Below are 21,396 nucleotides of genomic sequence, written 5' to 3' on the forward strand. Positions count from 1 at the left end.
CAGATGCCCCTAGTTGGCAGAGCCTAAGGACACATCCAAGCCGTTCTTAGCTAATGCCCTTGGAACAAGGATAGCTGGTGCCCTGTGACATCTCTTAACTGTCCAGCTGTGAGCCCCCTGCGTGCAATGGCTGACTTGCTCTTCCCTTTATTCTCAGCATGAAGACTGCTCCAAGGGAGTGGTCTTTGATGGCTTGCAGAGCCTCTTCACAAGCAGCCTGGAATCTTCTCTGCTCTGTGTATTCAAAGCTGTCAACAATCGTCATCATATCTACATGGTGAACCTGCATCAGGATTATGCTTCCTGGAAAGCCAAGGAGGAAGCTGAAAGAGAGAAGGAAGGTGAGATATATCTGTCCCTCTCAAAGCTTCTCTCTCAAGCCCTCAACCTTATCTCTGTGCATCTGGGTTTGCAGCCAGAGCTTGTAAGAAATGTTTTTATTAATGTTTCTACCTTCGACCTCAGTGTAACCAGCACTCATCTCAGAGTTGCAGGAGATCTGAGGTTTTAAGACTCACCCAAATCTCTTAACATTAAAGCGTGGGCACGAGTGCAAGCTGCTGTAGCTCAGTGACAAAAGACTGTCCTCAGCCTTGGTGCGCTTAAGCCAGGCAAAGCACAGGAGCTCACTGCCCAGCCATAATTTGGGTGATTGTCTGATTTTTGGAGCAGGGATATGAGCTCCCCAGCATCTCCTGGTATGATAGGCTGGGTTGGGAAAAGCTGTGAATCCTTGCGGCTGACCCAGAGCACTCAGCTCTGCTTCTGGTCACTCATGGTTTCTCCTCTGGTTTGTGCTAAAGAATGGCAGAGGAAAAAACCTATTCAGAGGAGCACAGAATATGTCTTGCAAATGGATGAGGATGAGGATGATGCCCTTCCTGAGAAGAAAGCTCTAGTGGACAAAATAATACCAGAAAGGAAGTGTATACAGAGAGAGAGGTGAGTAAGCCTTCCATGGGTTACTGCTCAGGGTAGTGTCCCTGCAGGGTTTCCCTGCTCCAAGGACTCTGAGCTCAGAGGTGTTTGATAGCAAAGGCCAGCAGCAACACAGGACGGCCACTCTTAGCTCCCTGGCTCCCAAGAGAGGAAGGATCTTCTTCTGCTGAGATAAAACATCTTCTCTATTTTAGTGGTGAGCTCTCCCAGTTTAGATGCTGCCTGCAGGGAGCTGGGCTCTGGGTTTGCCTTGGCACTACCTGTAGAAGTGTCTTTATGATGTTGATTTACACCTTCTTCATCATCCCTCTTCTTCACCAAAACAGTGGGATTGTGGTATGGGTAGGTGTGGGGCCCAGACAAACCCTTGGTGCTGGTCTTGCCACAGATGAGGTCCTTGCAATGCTGATCTGCCAGGGTTCTCCTTATGGTGGGACACCATCCATAAAAGCTCATGTCCTTTAGGCTCCCCTGCAGCTGCAGCAGTAGGCAAACCCAGGAGAAGCTCTGCTCCAGCAAGGTAGCTCAGCTCAGATCACACAGGAAAAGTGTGGAGCTGGGAGAGGAGGCTGCTTAAAGGAAGCCTGTGCATCAGGACTTCTTTCAGCTCAGGCTGAAGTTGGTTTCATGGGGAGGAGACGGACGAGGCTGCTTCAAATTGTTTCCATGGCAGATAGCACCAGTTTGCCTTGGTTACAGCTGGGTTCCAGCAGGAAATCTGGCTGACAAGAGCATGTCTTGCAGGAGAAGAGTTCCTGCAGCCTTTGCTTTGTGACTGATAGGCTTATTGTCATTAAGGAGCAGGCTATGCCCAGGGAGAAGTGGGGTGAATGAATTGAGTTAGAATTGTAGGAGGGATAAGCAGATGTTAGCAATTTGTGATCTGGTTTAAACTGGGAAGTCAAGAGATGAAGGGCGTTTTCAGTCATCAGTGCAGAGAGCTGGTGGATCAGCCTTTGCAGTGTGATGGGGTTGTCTGGGTGTGCCTTAAGAGGGAGGTTGCACAGTCGAGACCTTACGATGGCAAAGCTTAGGTTTGGCTGGTGCTGGAGGGCCTCTTCCACCATTCCCCTCACTTGGGATGTTCCCAATTTGTGTGGGTGGAGGAAGATTGTGCTTCTGCCTGGCCTCAGGGTCAAGCAGTAAAGTGCAGGGCCAGCCAGGACTAGTGAGCCCAGGTTTGTGGTGGTGACTCTCAGAGATGAGCGCAGGTTTGTGGTGGTGACTCTCAGAGATGTTTTCTATTTTGTTTGCTGAAGGGAGCTGAAGCGGCTGGCTCAAAAGCTTGAGGAGGAGGCAAAAGCCTTAGAGGAGGAAGAGAAGCGGAAGGAGGAAGAGAAGCGGAAGAAGGAAAAGAAGGATTTCTCCTTGGGGAAGCAGCCTGCAAAAACATGGAAGAAATTAAGGAAATCCCCAGAGAAGAAGAAAAGCAAGCCCCCAGAGAGGAAGGAAAGCAAACAGCGAGAGAGGAAGGAAAGCAAAACACCAGAGAGGAAGGAAATCAACATTCTAGAGAAGGAGGGTACCATAATCACAGAGAAGGGGAGACCGAAAGCCACAAAGAAGGACGAAGCCAAAGCCCCAAAGAAGAGGGAACCCAAAGCCCCAGAGAAGTTGGAAACTGAAATCCCAGAGTACTCTGCTGAGATGGAGAAGAGGTTTCAGATCTATGAGTCATCGCAGCAGGACAATGCACAGGTTTTCTCCTCCTGTGACAGGATTCAGGGTTCTGTACAGTTACCTGTGATCCAGAATGGAAACACATCCCAGCCTTCAGCTGAAAACAAGCTTCACAAGACCATAAAGCCTCAGGAGAAGGTGGAGAAGAAGCCTGAACAAAAATGTGGAGGCCAAAGGAGTCTTCAGTCATCTCATCTGGAGACACGAAGCGAAGTTGCAGAAGGGACTGTCAGAGATGAGCATGTCGGGGTGTGGTGCTTGGACATCCAGGTCACAGATCCAAAGGCCATGATTAGGGAGATGCTGAGGGATGGGAGGCTGCCAACAAAAGATAAGGTAAAACCTTGCAAGGCTCAGATTTTGAGCTTGCTGTGGTCTTGGGTCCTGGAGTATTGTGTCCCCCCAGGTGACAATGGCACAGAGCCTTGTCCAGGCACCTGATGATGTTCCACAATGACTCTGTAGCATCTGTGTGGATGGGGAGGTTATCACCATCCATCCCTCAGTGGGCAGAGAGTGGGAGTGCTCTGTGTACAAGTATCCCATCTGTTCAGAGTTTCCCAGCCTGGAAATCATTAGAAATGGTCCCAGGACAGGGCAGCTCATGGTCATTGTTTTCTTCAGCTGAGTCACTTGGGAGAGGTTTCTGTCCCAGTCCTGCTTGTAGCTCTTGCCTCTGCTCTGGAGCCTGCTCACCCCACTGGGCATAACAAAGCACTTGTATACTTCAGATAAATCAAAAACCCCATTGCCAAAAGATCAGTGCCTTGAAAGAAGGAGCTGTGAGGATGAAGGCAACAGAAGTATAAGCAGGATTTTCTCTTCTGTTTTAGATGCTGAGACATCTGGGACTGCATCCCGAAGGGCCTCCTCTGCCCCCTGCTGCTGTCTTCTCCATAGTCAACTACCCAGAGGAGTGGTTGGGTTCTGCAGAGTGTGTGAAGCCCTTCACCATTGTTGCACCGGAAGGTGCTGCTATGGAAGACAATCGGGTGGGTGCTCCAGTGGTGCTGGCACTGAAGGTGCCAGGGCAGGGACCAGGCTACATGGGGGCATGGGGGACAGGTTGGATGGAGAAGGATCACTGTGGAGAGGTAGTGAAGATGTGATGGGGCCCCGTGTCTGCAGGTCTCCTTTCTGTCAGGGATGGGACAAAAGCGACAGCTCTGCGGGAGACAGAGCAGTTCTGTAAGACAAGAGGGAAAAAAATCACCTAAAACTGTCAACTTCCTTTGAGAACAGGGTCCTGAAGTGAGAAGGGGTGTCCTAGGTAAAACAAACACCAGTAAGGAAGACCAAGACCCTGGGCAGGTGGACTTATTTGTTTATTTATTCTCTCTTCCATTGGTTGAGAAATACCTGCTTTGCTTTCCAGGATGGGGATGTCTTAGGGCTCACCTGTCCCTCCCTTTTCTCTCTCCCCTTAGGCCAAGGCCCCAGATGCCAAGGGCAGTTCTGCCGAGGGCCAACCAAAGACACATAAAGCAGCCAGCAGAGACAACTCTCCAAAGGAGAACCAGATCTCCACACACAGAACAGAAAGTCCCCAGGATTCCTCTGCAACCAGATCCAAAAGTGTGCTGAAAAGAGCCTCAACCCCCACAGAATTCCACAGGTGAGCCACATGGGAAGAGGTGATGCCTCTGCTTCTTGGTCCTCTTGCCAAACAAGGTCCGTCATCCCCAGCTCCACAGTGACCCTGTGCCAGTGCCTCCACGGGATGGCCAGTGCACCCTCCTTGTTTCATTTGCTCCTTAGCAATGTCTGAAGCCTCCTCTTTAATTGCCAGGCTGAAACGGTACCGATGGATAGTGCCTGGCCACGGTGAGGTGGAACTGAAGGTCCACTTCTCCACCAAAAGGCCAGGGAAGTTTGAGCACACGCTGAGGTTTGAGCTCGTGGAGACAAAGCGCCAGTACGAGCTGCCCTGCAGTGGCACGGGCGTGTACCCCAGCATCAGCCAGAACCCGTGGTAAGGCTGGCCCTTGGCAGCCTCCCACACTGCTGCCCCCTGAACTCACAGCCAGGGCTGCCCCTTGGTGCTTCTGGCCTGGGCAGGTGGTGCTGCTTGAGGTCACCCAGCATCTCTTCCTGTGCTGGGAGCTGGGAAGGCAGATGGTGCCTCAGCCACCAGGAAGGGTTATGGCTTTCTGACTACATTTCCTACTTGGAGCATCTCATAGTTCCTTCTTCCCCACTTTCTCTGCCCAGGCTGGTGTTTCCACAGTGGAGGGAGACCATGGAGGCAGATGAAATCATCTTCAAGGAATATGTTGAGAGCACAAAGCAATTCCACTTTGGACCTCTGCTGTGTGGGAAATCAAGAGAGTGGTATGTGCTCCCTGCTGGGCCTTGTTCTTTCCTGGACATGCTTGGAGAGACATGCTGTCCTGCTGGCACAATCCAGGGCAGTCCCCAGCAGAGTCCTGGGAGACACATGGGATTGAAGGACCACAGATGTGTGAACTTGAGCAGATAAGAGGCAAATGGGCCTTGGAGGAGCTGCTCTGCCTACCCGGTGGGTGTCTTGGTGGCCGCCTTGGTGGCCAGAGCCGCATGCTGCTTCCAGACCAAAGGAGACTTGGGGGGCAACTTCTGTCCCCCTCCACATCTCAGCTTCACCCTGTAGGGAATGAACTGTATGGTGGTTTTAGAGGTGCTTTGAGCTCTGCAGGTAGCCTGATTGAGCAATTCTTCTGTAGATGGTTTTGTGAACCTTTCATTAATCTGTAATTAATAATAAGATTTATGGTTCACCTGCCAATGGGTGTCAGGGGGAATGTACAGCATCATGTACATTTTCCTGTGATGACATTGCATCCTCACTGCTAGGTAAAGTCTGCCTAAACACGCTGTCATTGAAGCTATTGTGTATTTCTACTTTTACTGTCATTTTTTTTTTAATTTTAAGAATATTTAACATCAAGTTCTTGTCTCCATGGGAGCTCTGGAGGGCTAGGTCTATTTTGGCAATGCAAGGAAATGAAATCCCGATAGTTAAAAAAAATAAAAGACAGTTGTTAGCCAGGTTGATGGATAATCTGGGATTTCTCTTTGCCTCTTTAACCCTTTCACTCCAAAGTAATCTCCACACCTGAGAGAAGGGTCGCTTGTTATCTATTTGCATTCCTCTTGGGAATTGGTGCTTTAAATTTCCTTCTCAGATGCTGAGCTAACGCATGAAATCCAAAGCAATTTCATGACTTTTATGAAAGAGACTAACTAAAGCTTTTTTACAAAAGAAAGGAGTTTAAAGAAGGAGTTTTCTTTCTTTATACCCTGCAGGGAAGGCACCCCATGAAGGGGAAAGAACCCATGTGCCTGGTGTACTGTTGTTTTTCTAGGCACCTTTGAATTTATATTGTATTAAAAACTCTTGAAGTGGCCTGAGCATCATCAGGCTTCTGGGATGGAGGCACCAAGTCCAGGGGAAGGCATCAAAGTAAGGCAAGGATGAGCACACGTCCATGCCCCTGACTGGGATCCATTTCCCTCACTTGTTTGTTAGAACTGGGTCTTCCAGCACCGCTTCTTTGGGTGCACATGGAGCTCTCCTCGACGTGTGGCAAAGGCAACAGTCTCCTCTGCAGCCTTTTCCCCTTTTGTGGACAGGTACAAGGCCCGGAACTGTCCCGGCAACTCAGAGAATATAACCATCCTCAACAACTCCCCTGTGGATGCAGAGGTCCAGTTCTCCTTTGAGAATGATGGGAAAGCAGAGACATTCCTTTTGGACCCTCCCAGCATGACACTCAAACCAGAGGAGAAGCAGGTAGGAGGAGGGCAGGTAGAGCTGGCACTGTACAAGTGCCCAGGAGCTGCTCCTCCTGCTCACACACAGTGCTCTTTCTATTTCTTTCTGTGGGGCCGGGTCCAGGAGCTGACCATTTGGGCATACCCCACTTCCCCTGGCTTCCTGGAAGACAAACTCATCTGCTGCATTGAGAAGAACCCAGACCCAGTGGTTTTCAGCCTGTGCTGCCATGGGGTGCACGTGATGCTGGAGGTCAGCCCCCTGGAGCTGTCTTTTGACAAGCTGCTTCTGCACAGGTCAGTCCTCCCACAAGCACTCCAGGACTTGTGACAAAGAGAAAATGTTTGACCTGGTTTCCCGGGCATGGATGGAGCTGCTGCAAGTTGCATTCAGTGGTGAGGCTGGTGTGACCGTCCAGCAGATAATGCCAAGTGCCTTCCTGTCTCTGCAGGACTGACAGCAGGACCTTGGTCCTGAAAAACAACACCCTACTGCCCATGGCCTGGAAGCTCACTGGGCTGGATGACCTTGTTGAGGCCTTCTCCTTGTCACAAGATAACGGCATCATTGATCCCCGCTCAGAGTTTGAAGTGACCCTGAATTTCAAGGCCGAGCAGATTGGCAGCATTGAGAAGACCCTGCGACTAGAGGTGAGAGGGACTGGGCCCTGCCCTGCAGCTGTGTGCTCTTAGGGATGGACTCAGGAAGAGCTGCACCTGACAGATTCAAGGGTGCTGTGACCCCAACCTCTGCCTCTACACAGTGTTTGCCAGGACGTGCAGTGCATCCACATCCCCCCAGATAACCAGACACTGCATCCTGAGCCTGTACCACAACCACTTTGTCCCTGTGAGTGGTTGAAGGCTGTTGTTTGGTTGTACAGACTGCAGTGTTATCTCTACATTCCTCCTGGACTTTGTCTGAACCTCTTGCATAGTGCAACAAACACTCCCGCTGGGATTTTGTTCCCCGTGGTTTAGGGGCTGAGTTTCAGAGAGGGTGCAGGGTGATTGGAGAGGCATGTCAATGCCATCTGCTCTGAGACACCTCACAGTTCTTGTGGTTGTTCTTACATCCCTGTGCCTCTCAAGGATGCTCTGGCAGCAGTGTTCCCTGCTATAGGAGCACAGATTTGGGCTGATAGGGCTTTTTTTCTGCAGCAGAATCCCACTGGGGCAGGCAAACAAAGCTTGTGAGTCCACCAACATTTGTGAAGCCAGGGAGACCACAGAGGAAGCAGCCAGCAGAGACAAGGACTTACAGGCTGTCTACTAAAAGAATCATCTGAACAATGTTTGTTTCTTGCTGCTTCAGGTTTCAGATACAGGAAACGTCCTGGGGATTGTTCAGGCTGAAGACATTGAGATCTCTGCAGAAGTCTGTGATGTTTCTCTGAGCATCGACATGCCTGAAGGTCAGTGGATGCCTCCCAAAGAAAGCAGTCCAGGTGCACTGCACTGCCTTGGGAGGTGGGAGACCAAAGCATTTGGGATGGGATGGGATGGGATGGGATGGGATGGGATGGGATGGGATGGGATGGGATGGGATGGGATGGGATGGGATGGGATGGGATGGATACATAAAGCACATACCCTGCAAGCTGTGTGTAATAAAACCTCATCAGGGCACTGACAGCCTTAAGTCCCTCCTCTCTGACCTTTCAAGTGTACAGCTTCACGTGCTGATTGGATTTGGGGGCTTTGAAACCACAGAGATGTGAACAGGCAGTTGGCAACTGCCACAGGCTCAGCACAGCATATAAAGTAATTGGATTTGTGCTTGGAAGTGAGGAAATGGAAGCCAAGCTCCTAAGGCTTAGCTACTAAGCTTGCAGATATTTTGAGTAAGAAGAGAACGGGTAGACAAGTAGCTGAAAACACTTTCAAGAACAGAAACTTGCTGAAAAGGGTTTTGTGCCAAGACCTCCATGTAGCTTGTGACCTGGTGTATTCTGCAGCAGCTCACAAATACCGTGTTTGACCTTGTTCTGCGGGTTTTCTGCAGGTCCAGATGGAAGCTTGGAATTTGGAACCATTAATGTCCTGGATAATGTGAAGAAAGTCCTGAGTCTAAAGAACAAAGGGATGTACAACATTGAGTACTGGTGAGTCCAGCTGCCTGGTAGTGAGCCTTTCCTGGGGTCGCCAGGCCTGCCTTCTGCCTCTGTCAATGGCTAGAATGTGTTTCAATGCTGGCTACCTCTTGGTAAATATCAAACTAGGGCTCTCTAATCTCAACTATTATACCAGAGAATCCAGCAGTTTTCCACAGCCCAGGAGGAACCCAAAGGAGAGTCCCAGAAATGTCAGCCACTGAAATGCTGAGATTCATTGCCTTTCTTTGATGGTCACCTCCTTTCTCTTTCTGAGGCTCTGTAAAGAAGTGAATGAAAAATTTTGGTGTCAAGGGTTCTTGCAGTAATCTCATGATTGCCTGCACTCTCTGTCAAGATCCAGGATTCCCTGAGCAGAGTTGGACTCTCCCTTTTCTTTTTTTTCCCTGGTCCTATACAAAGTCCTGGCTGTGCTGGTGGGATGTATACTTTTAACTGCAGAGATCTCCATTCCTTCCCTTTCTCCCCTTCAGTTTTGTGCTGAAGAATGCAGGTCCCAGGATGCAAGATTTGGCATCCCACTTCACTATTGAGCCTCAGTCGGGCATGCTGATTGCCTCCCAGCCTGGTGTGAATGTTGAGATGGTCTTCCACCCCACAAGGGAAATGCTCCTCAAGAACAAACCCATCCTGTACTGCCAGGTGAGCCCCCTGGGCCAGGCTCTGTTATCACACGGTGTTTTGGGAGCATCAACAGGATAGGTATCTAAAGGAAGGAAGGCTTTAACTGGAGAATCCTCTCTCCTACATACACAAAGTCTTTCAAAACCATTGGGAGGCTTCCTAAGTGGAGCTGAGAATCTGACTCTGGAGGAGGTGCTTAAACAGGGAGGGTAAATTGATGGAGGCCTGGGGTGGAGGCTGGCGACTGGGGTAGAGCAAGCTGGCCTCTTGGCTTTGTTTACCACCCCTTCCTGTGCACACAGGTGACAGATGCCAGCTCAGGGGAAGGAAGCCAGACTGTTGCCACCATCCCAGTGAGGGTGACAGCGAAAGCTGTGTACAGCAAGTACAGTATTGAGCCTGCCTCACCCATCAACTTTGGGGCCATGCTCAAGGGCACCAAGAAGACCCAGACTGTTGTGCTGGAGAACAGAGGCATGCTCAACTTCAAATTCCACATCCTCCAAGCACCCGAGGATGCATCTGCATTGGCAAGCAAAAGGTATGAGAAGCCCTGCACCACCCTTCCTGTCTGAGGAGGCACCACCCCATGGCTGGTATGTGGCAGGCAGCCAGGAGACCTGGGCTATCATCCATCTGCATCCCTGGCTTGGGGAGAGGGAGCAAAACATCACCTTGGTGTCCCCATGTGTACTATGAAGCTGGTGGTAGAGCTGCTCTGTCCAGCACTGGGTGCTGCAGGCTGCTCTCTGGGAGCCATCAGCAGCAGGAAGGCTTTCCTCTGTGGGGAGGAAAGCCAGCTTTGACCTCAGAGAAAGGCAGGGGAGCTCAGCATGACAGACACCTCTCCTTTCTCCTTCCTCAGCTCAAAGCAAGAGGAATCCGCTCCACCAGCGACAAAGCTGAAATCAAGCTCCTTGACACAGGTGGGTGACTCCTGCTCCCAAGCAGTGCTGCTGCAGGGGATGTGAGAACATGCTGCTGTGCCCAGGCTGGGGGCTGATCACCACAGGGTGGGATGTAGTCTGCAGGATGGAGTCCTGGATGTGCTCAGTCCCACTGACAGTCCTGTACTCTGGCTCAGACCTGGAGCTGTGGGGTCAACAGAGGGGAGCAGGTCCTGTGTTTGACAGCTGCTAGCCAGCATAGGTGTGTGAACACCACAGAAGCAAAAACATCCCCCACTAAAATCCCAGTCCACAGAGCTCAGAACACATTGCTTTTTCTTCTACCCAGTCCCTTACCTCTCTCCCATCATTTCTCACAGCCATTTCTACTGTCCTGTGTTACCTCTGGAGGTTGAAGGATCACAGCTACCACCTTCATTCTGTACACACAAACTCCTTTCTCTCTGTCACTTGTGACAGGCTTGCAGCTCCTCTTGGCTTGTTGGTCTCAGCCTGGAGCTGCCTTTGGGCCATGGATTCATCCTTCCCTGCCCTGGGACTGGGTACTTGGCCCCAGCTGGAGGCCAAGGCAGGACATACTCTTTGTTGGGGTGCTCAGGGCACAGCTATTAGCCATCAGCCTCTCTTGGAACTTTTTCTGCAGGGTTACCTCAGTCTTGGCATGTTCACGGTGTCCCCCTGCTCCGGCTCTGTCGCTCCATGGGGCCAGCAGAAGATCACAGTGGAATGCCTCGCAGGGCAGGAGGGGACATGTGAGGGGCAGCTCTACATTGACATCACAGGCAGAGACCCCAAGGACAATCCCCTGGGCATTCCCTTTACCCTGATTGCCGAGTCCTGCCTCCCAGGTACGTCCTGTCCACAGGTTCCCTTGGTCACACCTGCTGCTGATCAGTACCTCAACTTGCTGCTAGGTTAGGCACACTAGCCCTGGTGTCCCACCTTAAAATCCTTGAAGAGGTTCCAGCCCTCTTCAAGTCTACCAGTGGACTCATCCCTCTCAGGCTGAGAGGGATGCATGGACGGATAAAAGGAAAGCAATGCTCTCTAAGACTGAGGATGACTGAGCTCCATCCTCACAGCCAGCTCCCTCACCCAAACCTGGGTTTAGCAGTCACGTCGGCAGAAGGGGCTCATCAAGCCTTCTGAGAGGCCAGCAGGGTGCAGATAAATTCATCAGGGAGGCTTTTCCACGCTCATTCCTCTTGTCTGTCCACAGCACTTGTTGAGGATGTCACGTTAACCTTCGAGGAGTACCCGATCTGCAGCAGCACCAACCTCAGCTGTAAGCTGCGGTCAGTCAAAGGCACGGGTCTGTTTGTCAGAGAAGAGAACAAATTCGTCTTCACCAAGGTTCTGGTTGGGCAAGAGGCTGAAGCTCATTTCAGCATCTACAATACAAGTGGTCTGCCATGGGACGTGGTCCTCTCCATCAAACCCCTGCCTGGAAAGGTAAGATCAAGAGACCAAAGTGGTGGCTGCCCTCTAAAGGCCTTGTGAGAGTTTGTTTTGTTCTCCAGATGGATTGCTTCCTGTGGCCCAGACTAGTCTAGCTTAGTGCAGGTTAAACTGCAAGGGAGAGCAGCAGAGCCAGGGAACAGTTGAATGTGTTGTTGAATTTTGCATGTCCCAGGCAAGGTTTTGGCTCACACCTCTGGGTCTTCAGTGGGAAGCACACTCAGAGAGGGGCTGTTATGAACTGACATGCCAGGGCTCAAAGCAGAGCATTTCCTCGGGCTCCCTGGCTTTTCCTTCTCTTTGAAGGCCAGTTCTAGGTTATTTGCAGGGTTTTTCCTTGCAGCACCCACCTTCCATATATGCTGGGGCAGCTGCCAGCACTCAAAACACACAATGCTTTAGCACAAAGTCAGCATTCCCTGGGAGAGAGGGAGCCTGCCTCGGGAAGCAGGAAGGATGACACACTGTCTGGGGCTGTTCTCAGTAATGCATGTACGAATACAACCATGTCATGTTGAAAGGTGCCTTCTCCTAACTTTTCTCTCTGGGTTTCCCCAAGGAAAAAAGCCCTATCAATAACATTTTCAAGTTGTATCCTGACACGATGTCCATTCCTGGCTCATCCAATGCCATTGCTACGGTGACCTTCACCCCACTGGAGGAGCAGAACTACAGCTGTATTTTCAAGGCTTCCCTTGTCATCCCAAAAAGGTAAATTGCCAGTGGAATACTGGGGGTGGCCTCACTGAAAACTGCCTCTCCACTGGGAAGGCACAGATCTCTTGTTAGCTCTAATGCTTTCAGTAGCCTTAGGCAGAGTACTTGGCATGAGTTGATCTGGGAGGCAGTAGCTGTTAGAAAGAGCAGAAAAATGAGGCTGATGGTTTAGCCTGGAGGAGGAACTATGAAGACACAGAAATATTAGGTAGCCAACTGGAAGTTACTGAGATGTGCTGCAGCTGAGCTCTGGGTATCCAAGGACAAAGGCTAAGATGAAGCAGTTTGGTGCCAGCCTGTCAGCAGTCAAAATTTCCTGTTTGTTTCAGTAAAATTAACTGATCCTCTGTGATTCCCTGACATTCATTAAGCTGTTTTATATGAGTGGTTGGAGCTGGTTTGAAAGAGGAGCCCAGTTCCTCTGCCCTGGGACCTCTCTAGTGGGGCTTTGACCGGTCCTTCCTCAAGCCTTTAGTGGCTGAATTGGAACAAGAGAAGTCTCATTCCTAATACAAAATTGCTTTTTTACTGTTCTTGGAAATTATCTTTATTGATGGTGATGATTTACTTTTGCCTCCTTGCTTTTGTACTGCTTTCCTGCTGTGCTTTTGCTTGTTGCAGATGTCTCATCTCCCTGCAGCCAGGGGATTTGCCATATCTCATCTAGTGCCTCATTATTTACCTGCTGTACTGCATGATTCAATTAAGTGAAATTATAACTGTTATTGTGGAAGGCTCTGGCTCTTTGGAGCAGATTCCTCTTGTGAATGGCCCTGCATGGATTGGGAAGAGGCTGGTGGGGGGCTGTGTTGTGGGGTACAGGGGCACCAGGCAGGGAAAAACATTGTGGGTGGCGCTTGCTGCTTCCCTTGCCCAGAGAGAAATGGGTTAGTGCCAGCTGAAATTGTTTCTGTGCCTCTCCTGCAGCTCTGTGCAAATTAAGCCCCAAACCCTGACCTTCACCATCAGTGGGAAGGGGCATGAGCCACAGGTGACAGTCGTGTGCCCAAGTGCTCGCAGCAAGAGGGGAAATGCTGTGCTGCGCTTCAAGAGACTCCGGGTGGGGGATACAGAGATGCTCCCCCTGGTCATCCATAACAATGGCATCGTACCTGTCAAGGTGAGAACCTGCTCAAGGAATGGTCTGATTTGGGAACAAATGCCTTTGGCACAGGGGAAGGGTCCCAGAAAACATGGCACACCTAAGAAGAGGTGTGAGAAATTAATTTTAAGCAAGTGACTGACATCCAAGAAGGGAGTTCTTGGGAATTTTCCATCCAGTCTTTCTTCTTTAAGTTAAACACAGGTGGAGTGGTGGTGGAGTATTTTCCCCTATTTCTCATCACCTTTTCTTCTCACGGTGATGTGTGATTTCCCAGTTCCATTAGATTGCATTTGATCCTAGTTTACTACATTTCAAGTAAACTTAGTTGTAGTTTAATTACATTCTGCTCATTACTTTCTGTCCCGTTTGGTTCTGTGTTAGTTCTATCCAAATGCCTCTGAACAGCCTTTCTTCCTGGCTGGTTTGACTTAACTGTTGTGCTAAGGGCTGTTTGTAGTGGGAGAGGTGCTGGGTTCCCCTGCGGGACCAGCAGCACTGCGGTGTCAGTCCCTGTGCCATCCTGTACTCACACCAGTATCACTGTGCTCTCTGTTCCCTTTTCTCAGTTTATGTTACACCTGGAGGATGAGCACGGAGCGTTCTTTTTGAAAGGCAGGGGCTCCACACCTGAGAGATTCTACACTGAAGATGTGGAAGAGGACTGCGTTGGAAATGGTAAATTTATTAACCATGAAGCGTGATCATGCACAGAGGGAAAACATGTGCCCTGCTCTTGGCTTCTCTGAGCAGCAGCCAGATGTTAGACACAGTTTCTTTCCTTGGGCTCTCTGTCCCCCCAGCTTTTCTTGGAGACCTTCCTAGAAAGTTGTGAGAAGTTGTTCAGTTCTTCTAGACACGGTGGGTTGAGCTGGGGGGGACTGTCACTACCTCAGTGGACCCTCTGAGGTATTTGCTGCATTGGGAAGGTACCAGCTGGAACAGATGCAGCCCCTGAGCACACAAACAGCCAGCAGAAGCCAAAAGCACTCTCTGGCTCAGCTTTCCATATGGCTGGAACTGGCTGGAAGCAGATGGAATGACAGCTGGGCATCAACGTGAGGTTCAGCTGCTCTAAGTGCTGATGTGTCTGGAGGTGGCAGTCTCGTGAACATAGGAAGAGGGTTTGGAACCACTGGGGTAGAACCTGTGCTTAGAGGGCAGCTGGTTTCAACCTCTTCTTCCTCATATATCCTATGGAAGTATTTCCTCTGTAGAGCTGTATCACTTAACTCTGATTTCCATTGCTGTGCAGAGAGCAAGCCCCCAGAGAAGCCTTTCTTCCTTCTGCATCATGGGCAATCGACAAATATTGATGTCATTTTCAAACCCACCTTGACTCAACATCTGGAAGGGAAGATTTGTGTGTTACTGGAAGACATCTACTCTAAGAAGACCCTAATAGAGCTGGTGGGTGAAGGCCACAAGGATGAATTCACCCTTGATGGACTAGAGGAAGACACAGATGAGAGGAGAGCTAAGCGCAGTCTGAAGAAAGACATTATTGATGGTAAGAGAGGAGAGGCTGCCAAGGTGGAGCAAGGAAGAAGAAAATATCTGATCAAGTGTGTCCTTTCTCTAGCCAGGCCTGGGCTGTCAGCCATGGGACTTGGTGGCCCGTGGCTGTGGCAGCCATGCATGCAGAGCAGCGTGTGCCGTGCTGCATGTCGCTGGCTTAGGGATGTGTCAGAGTGTTTCTCTGAAAGTGGTGGGATGGGGAGAGGCCTGGGGAACTCCCTCCCAGGGGGAGGAAGGCTTGGAGCAAGGAAGCATTGAACATACAGCTGTCTGTGCACATGAAAGGGGCGGGTGGAGCTCCCTGCATACTGAGATCTCTTGCTCTCCTCCTTAACAGCTGTCAGATTGAATCACATCCAGTTTGGGGACTGTCCTGTCGGGAGGCCCTACCGCAGGACCTTCACCATCACCAACCATACCAGTATGAAGGTCATGCGCTTTGAGTGGGAGGCAGACGCCGCATTCCAGTTCTCCCCCAAGGTGAGCGTGGACTGCTCTCCCTTTCCCCATTGCTCAAGCCCTGCCCTGCTGTTCCTGGGCGCTGGCAGGGAGTCCTGACATAGCAGTGATAGCCACTTCCAGTGCCATCCATGTAGGAGATGCAGTCCCTGGCTTGGCTGGGCCAAGGCTGCCAGCCTTGCAGAAAAGGCTTCACGTTATGGGAGGTGGCACCTTCTGTTCACACTTTTGTCTATCAGAGTTCACATAAATCCACACCGAGGTGCAGATTCCTGGCACAGCATCTCACCACATCAGTCCCTTTTGCTGTCAGTCCTGCCCTTGGCAATGCTTCCTTCCAGTTTGGTCTTGACTGCCTGATTCTCCCTAGATGGGACACCTCCACCCTGGATGTGCCAAGGACATCACAGTCACCTTGAAATCAGATGTCCCAGCCACCTTCAGGAGGCACCCTGTGAAATGTAAGGTGATCAAGACCAACTCTGAGCTACCACAAAGGAAGGTTGAGGACTGGGAGGACCGAATGTGCATTGTCACAAGGGAGGATACCACCAGGAAAGACATGGCAGCCAACCGGCCTGTGAAAAAGAAGGTAAGGAGCACAACGGCAAAAAAGCCAACCCAGCTTTTACAAAAAGAACCACCATAACACCATCACTGTTGGTTGGCTGAGCAGCTCCTGCTTCCTCTGGACATTGGGCAGCAGTGGGGTTCACCAGCAGTGCATTCTAGGGGAGATGCAGTGACCTCATACAATCACACAAGAGGGGGAAGCCTTCTGACAAGAGACCTTTAGCCACACACAAACTTTCAGTCTGTGGGGTTCAGCAGCAGTGCATTCTAGGCGAGAGGTGGATGCACAGTGACCAGATAGAAACACACAAGAGGGGAAAGCCTTTTGACAAGGGACCTTTAGCCACACACAAACTAGAAGTCTGTGCCACAAGCACAAGTGTTGCAGCCCATGTTGAATGGGAGACAACGTTATATGATTTTATCCCATTTAATGGTGTTAGAAATCTCTTCATCTCATTTGGTGCCTTTTCACCAATGAGCAGTTAAGTCTCTTGTACTATGTCTCTTCTTTTGAAGTGGAGAGAAATACACTTCTGCTGCACATACTGGTGAACTCCGAGTTTTGTCTGCATGGATACCAGAGTATGGTTGTGGTCTCTGTATTGTGTGGGATATCTCATCATGGAGTAGCCCAGGCTCAGTATGACAGAATGGAGGAGTCTGGAGAAGGATCATCTCCAGAGACTCCTGCTTTTATTGTCATTATTGCCAAACATACTCATCTTGGGTGAAAGTCCTGTCCGAGTATCTGGACCATTTTAAGGCCTCTAAACCATCCTCTTTTCTGTCAGCACATCTGCAGTTGGAGACTTTCCTAGTGAGATCTTTCACTTCCCAAAGTGCCCACTCCCAGCTCCCAGCAGTGTGGCTGTTGCTCCACACATGACATCTGGAGAGCACTTGCTCCTAAGATAAGAAGAAAAAGGTGCTTTCTAGAGGTCTTCAGTCTTGGGGTTCTCTATCCACAGAACTCCAGCAGGCAAACTCAATCCTAATTGTGAGACCTGCTGGATTTGTAGGGGACCAGGAAAAAAAACAGTCCCTCTACAAGGCTGAAGTACAGGGACTGGAATGCAGCTATAGTCTCCATGGATATATTAACAGCTGTGGTAGTGACTGCTTTGATCAACAGGTAGGAACAACTACTGTAGCGGATCAGTCCCAGTCTTGTCATCTTTCCAGGAAAGTAAAAGTGAATGGTCCTTTCTAGTCCCTCTGTGAGGCTGATCTTGGAGGCCAAGAGATTCCCTTGTCAGCCTGACTCTGTGGGCTCTGCTCAGTGATTCTTCCCTCCTCTGTTTGCAGATCGTCCAGACAGCCCCAGAACCAGAACCGGCACCGGCTTACACTGTGGATGAGAGCATCCAGGAGGCCAAGGTGTACCTCAGTGCTGTTGTTGGCTACACCGAGTTCAAACGGAACCTGATAGTGGTTCAGCTCAAGGACACCTTGCCCAACCAGACAAGGAAAGACATGTGAGTGCTGGAGGCCAGCAAGGCCCTGTGAGCGGGAGCTGCCTTTGCCAGGGCTGAGCCAGTGCCCGCTTCCCCGAACTCTACCCCAGCCAAAACCAGCACAAGCCCATTTATGTGCACACAAAGCCAAGCAGGAGACGGTGGTCAACAGAGGTTCAGTGCTGCCATATCTTTCTGCTGAGACCAGCCATGGGTTTGTTTTTACTGCATGTCACTTGTCCTCATCTGCTCAAGAATAAGTTTGCAGTCAAGCCAAGACCTAAAGTGCAGAGTAAGCCTCTTAGCTTCAATGTCCTGGGCACCGTGTTGGCCCTTTCCTCTTAAACTTCCAGACTTGGAAATACTTTTTGGGCCACCCAGGACAGCAGTCTGAGCATAGTAGAGTTGCCTGGAGAAGAAGATGGTCCTCAGCAGAAAGTGGTACCAGGAGTCCATCAGACAATGTTATTGCACTATTTGCTTTATATTTATTGGACTTGTTTTATTTTTTTTATTTTTATTCCTCCTTCTTGCTTTTTAGTTTCAGGATACACAACACAGGAAATATAACCCTGGAATACAGCTGGATGGAAGCTGCAGATAGTAAAGCAGTGAAGAAGCCATACTCAACCACTCGGACGGGTAAGGGCATTTCACTTGGTGGCTGAGGGCCTGGGGAGAAGACCCTGCCACTTGACCCCGAAACATGAATTGCTTTTGCATCCTTGTCCACACGTCCGCTTTGATCAGCATCTTCCCCAGTGCAGCTGGAGAGTTTTCTCCTTGTCCCCCTCTGCCTTTCCACCCCTTCTGTTCTTGCTCTGCCCATTCTGCTCTGCAAAGGAGCTGAGCCAGCCACTGGGAAGAGCCACACGCTGGGTCAGGACCTGGAAGGGGGTCATCTCTTTGACAAGTCTGAGACTGGGAAAAACAATGGTGTAATGAGTGAGCTGCCCTGCAGCCTTTGTCTGTATGCAGTTCCCCACTCCAGGGCAAATGTAAAGTCACTGTCTAAAACCAACTCTTCTCATTTGGCACAGGAGTGTGTTCTGCAGGCAGACCCTGCTCCCAGATGCTCTATTTCCCGCTGAACGTACTCGGCTAGAGATGTTCCAAGTGCATTCCAGATCTCCTCCACCTACCTGCAGCAGGAGGCAGAGTTGCTGGGAACATAGGATTTTGTCTTTGAAAGGTGTTCTCTTCTTCTCTGCAGGTCAGTTCCTCTCCTCCACTCCTCTGAGGCATCACAGAAAGCTGCCGCATCCTTTCAGATGGCAGCAGGAGCATCCTTTTGAGATGCATCCTTCTGGAGTGCGGCAGCTTGCCAAGAAGCAGCAGCAGTCCAAGCAGCAGCAGCAGGATTCTGAGCAGCAGCAGCAGGATTCTCAGCAGCAGCAGCCCAAACAGCAGGACCGCTCCAAGAAGCTACAGCGCTTCAAACAAAAACACCTCTCTGTGCAGCGTTTTAGTCCCTCCCTGGAAATCTGCCCAGATGACAAAAAAGACCTGCCACTGTTCTCCATCCACCCCTGCCACGGCATCATCCCTCCTGGCCAAAAGCAGATCTTTCACGTGCTGTTCTCCCCAAAGCATGTGGGGAAGTTTAGGACCAGCATACTCTTCAGGTGAGCAACGTCTACGCACTTGCCCAGAACTCCCGCTTCGGATGGGTATCACTGAGTCACAGGGTGGCATGGGATGGAAAGGACCACAGTAGGTCATCTGGTCCCACTTCCCTGCTCAAGCAGGGCCAATCCAGAGCACATGACATGGGGTTGTGTCCAGAGGGCTCTGGAATAATTCCAGTGAGGGACACTCCCTCACTGTTGCCTCTCTGGGCAACCTGTCACCTGCACAGGAGAGGAGTTCTTCCTCAGGTTCAAGTGGAATTTCCTGTTCAGATTCTGCCCATTGCCTCCTGTCCTATTGCTGGCCATCACCAAGCACAGCCTGGTTCATCCCTTAAGACCCTCCCTTCAGTCCCTCTGACTGGGATGGGGAGGTGGGCTTGGAGACAGGCAGCCCCAGAGAGGCAGCAAAACACCCAGAGGAGCACAGAAAGATCATCATCTGGCCTTGCTAGGGAGACACTGCAAAAAGACACTCTATGAAACATTAAGCTCCTGGAGGGTTGCAAAATCTGTAACGAGAGATACGGGGACCAGCCAGTCCCTAGCTCTGCTTCCTTTTGGAACAAGCAAGGCCTGCTTCTCCACATGGAACCCCATGTGCTGTGGTTGGTCCCCAGGCACTTAGCTGGTCATGTTGCTGCCCTTGCACCTCTGCAGCCTCCCTGCAGCGAGTGCAGTTGTTTAATTTGCTGCTCACTGCTTGCACAGACAGAGGATGCAACACGGTGTGCAGTGCAAGGAGACAGAAAAGTGGCTGGCTGGAAATGTTCATCTGACTAATACCAGTCCCTTTCTTCCTAGGACTCATAAGCTGAAGCCGGCTCTGAAGAAGGTAGAGGTGATTGTGAAAGGCAGAGCCCAGGAGCAGGAGAGTCTTGATAAACCAAAACGCTCTGCGTTACGGCAGACAGACAAAGGCCAAGGACCCAAGAAGCAGGTGCACTGGAAACTAACACCTGAGTGACAGCGTTTGTGTTAGCTGCAGCATCCAGCAGGAGCCAGCAACATCGTGTCTTCTGCTGCTGATGGTCTCCCACCCTTCACCAGAGACCTCTGCAGCTACCCTTGCAAGCTCCAGTGAACACCTTTATCCTATCTTTAATTACCTAAATTAATTAACTAATTTTTAATTAAACAGTTGGCAATAAATTGTTAATTGTCAGCTTGTCTTGGTTGGAAAGACAGGTGTCTGCAGGATCTCTCTAGAATGGAGAATGTGACCCCCTTCCCTCCAAATCATTCTAACTTTGAAATTAAGGTGCTTTACAGCAAATTTACGGGAAAAGGAGTAACAGTGCTTTTCTAGGATGTCTAGCCAGGCAAATAAGCCAGAAAAAACCCAGAAAAGGCTCTCACTCAGTGGCTCTTGTCCAGCACACTGTTACTATGGGAAGAGAGAGAGAGATGTATAGAAAATAGCAGGCCTTTTTGAACCCAGGGATAGGGGAGGGAAGAATAACATCACAGCCAAGGGGACGGCGCTGAAGGGGAGAGATTGGTAAGAGGGATAAACCATGCTACAAACAGAACAAGGGGAAACAGAACAGACCATTTTCCATGCAATATAAAACAATGATTATAAACTACAACAAACACTGAAATATTTTTTTCCTAACAGCTAAATTTCCTCTCTCAGCGTGAGGCCAGTTCCTCTGGATCTCACTGCAGGCCCAGCAGAAGAGACCGGCCCCGCCTCACTGCACGCTCCTGTCAGGGAGTTGGAGAGAGCCCTGGAGCCCCTCCTGAGCCTCTGCTCCAGACTGAACAAACCCAACTCCCTCAGCTGTTCCTCGCAGCACATTTTCTCAACCCTTCATGAGCCTTGCTGCCCTTCTCTGGACACACTCCAGCCCCTCCATGTCCTTTTCCAAGTGAGGGGCCCAGAGCTGGACACAGCACTTGACGTGTGGCCTCACCAGTGCCCAGCACAGAGGGGCAGGCGCTGCCCTGCTCCTGCTGCCCACACCGGTGCTGATACAGGCCAGGGGCCATTGGCCTCTTGCCCCCTTGCGCACGCTTTGGCTCACGCTGAGGCGACTGCTGACCTGCAGGATGTGGCACTTGGCCTCGTGGAACCTCACGCCTCTGTGCTTGGCCCATGGATCGAGTCTGTCCCAGTCTCCCTGCAGAGCCTTCCTGGCCTCCAGCAGATCCACACTGCCACCCAACCGGGAGCCTGCAGATCTACTGAGGCTGCTCTCAATCCCCACATCCAGATCGTCGATTAAAGTGTTAACCAGGACCAGCCCCAACACTGAGCCCTGGGGAACACATTTCAATGCAGCTCAGTTTGCATACTCTGCAGCTGGAGGCTGCAGTGCCCCCACAGCAGAAAGAGCTGCCATCCCGTGGCACTGGCCACACACACGGGTGCAGGAAAAAACCCTTTGACTAGGTGAATGTGGCTGACAGAACAGAGCTTTCAGGCACACACTCCTTTCCCCTAAAGACCCCTGAACTCAA

At 50.7% G+C, this 21,396-nt stretch overlaps 1 protein-coding gene across 1 annotated transcript in view; it reads left to right on the forward strand.

Annotated features, from left to right (window-relative positions):
* The window catches only part of LOC134048151 (hydrocephalus-inducing protein homolog), a 74,901-nt gene extending 54,887 nt beyond the window's left edge, over positions 1–20,014 (forward strand). The window contains exons 42-71 of the mRNA XM_062499750.1: positions 158–341; positions 804–942; positions 2,199–2,235; positions 2,503–2,955; positions 3,453–3,611; positions 4,047–4,234; positions 4,409–4,591; positions 4,831–4,950; positions 6,232–6,391; positions 6,497–6,669; positions 6,825–7,023; positions 7,688–7,787; positions 8,378–8,477; positions 8,960–9,128; positions 9,413–9,651; positions 9,976–10,036; positions 10,662–10,866; positions 11,238–11,470; positions 12,036–12,187; positions 13,121–13,313; positions 13,865–13,973; positions 14,551–14,805; positions 15,151–15,293; positions 15,643–15,864; positions 17,154–17,323; positions 17,844–17,944; positions 18,146–18,247; positions 18,795–18,927; positions 19,735–19,870; positions 19,919–20,014. Coding sequence (XP_062355734.1) covers positions 158–341; positions 804–942; positions 2,199–2,235; positions 2,503–2,955; positions 3,453–3,611; positions 4,047–4,234; positions 4,409–4,591; positions 4,831–4,950; positions 6,232–6,391; positions 6,497–6,669; positions 6,825–7,023; positions 7,688–7,787; positions 8,378–8,477; positions 8,960–9,128; positions 9,413–9,651; positions 9,976–10,036; positions 10,662–10,866; positions 11,238–11,470; positions 12,036–12,187; positions 13,121–13,313; positions 13,865–13,973; positions 14,551–14,805; positions 15,151–15,293; positions 15,643–15,864; positions 17,154–17,323; positions 17,844–17,944; positions 18,146–18,247; positions 18,795–18,927; positions 19,735–19,870; positions 19,919–20,014 — 4,914 coding nt within the window. The remainder of the gene's footprint in view (positions 1–157; positions 342–803; positions 943–2,198; positions 2,236–2,502; positions 2,956–3,452; positions 3,612–4,046; positions 4,235–4,408; positions 4,592–4,830; positions 4,951–6,231; positions 6,392–6,496; positions 6,670–6,824; positions 7,024–7,687; positions 7,788–8,377; positions 8,478–8,959; positions 9,129–9,412; positions 9,652–9,975; positions 10,037–10,661; positions 10,867–11,237; positions 11,471–12,035; positions 12,188–13,120; positions 13,314–13,864; positions 13,974–14,550; positions 14,806–15,150; positions 15,294–15,642; positions 15,865–17,153; positions 17,324–17,843; positions 17,945–18,145; positions 18,248–18,794; positions 18,928–19,734; positions 19,871–19,918) is intronic.
* Positions 20,015–21,396: the final 1,382 nt, after the last annotated feature.

Source organism: Cinclus cinclus, chromosome 11 (genome assembly GCF_963662255.1).
Source record: "Cinclus cinclus chromosome 11, bCinCin1.1, whole genome shotgun sequence".
In the NCBI taxonomy this organism is placed as follows: Eukaryota; Metazoa; Chordata; class Aves; order Passeriformes; family Cinclidae; genus Cinclus; species Cinclus cinclus.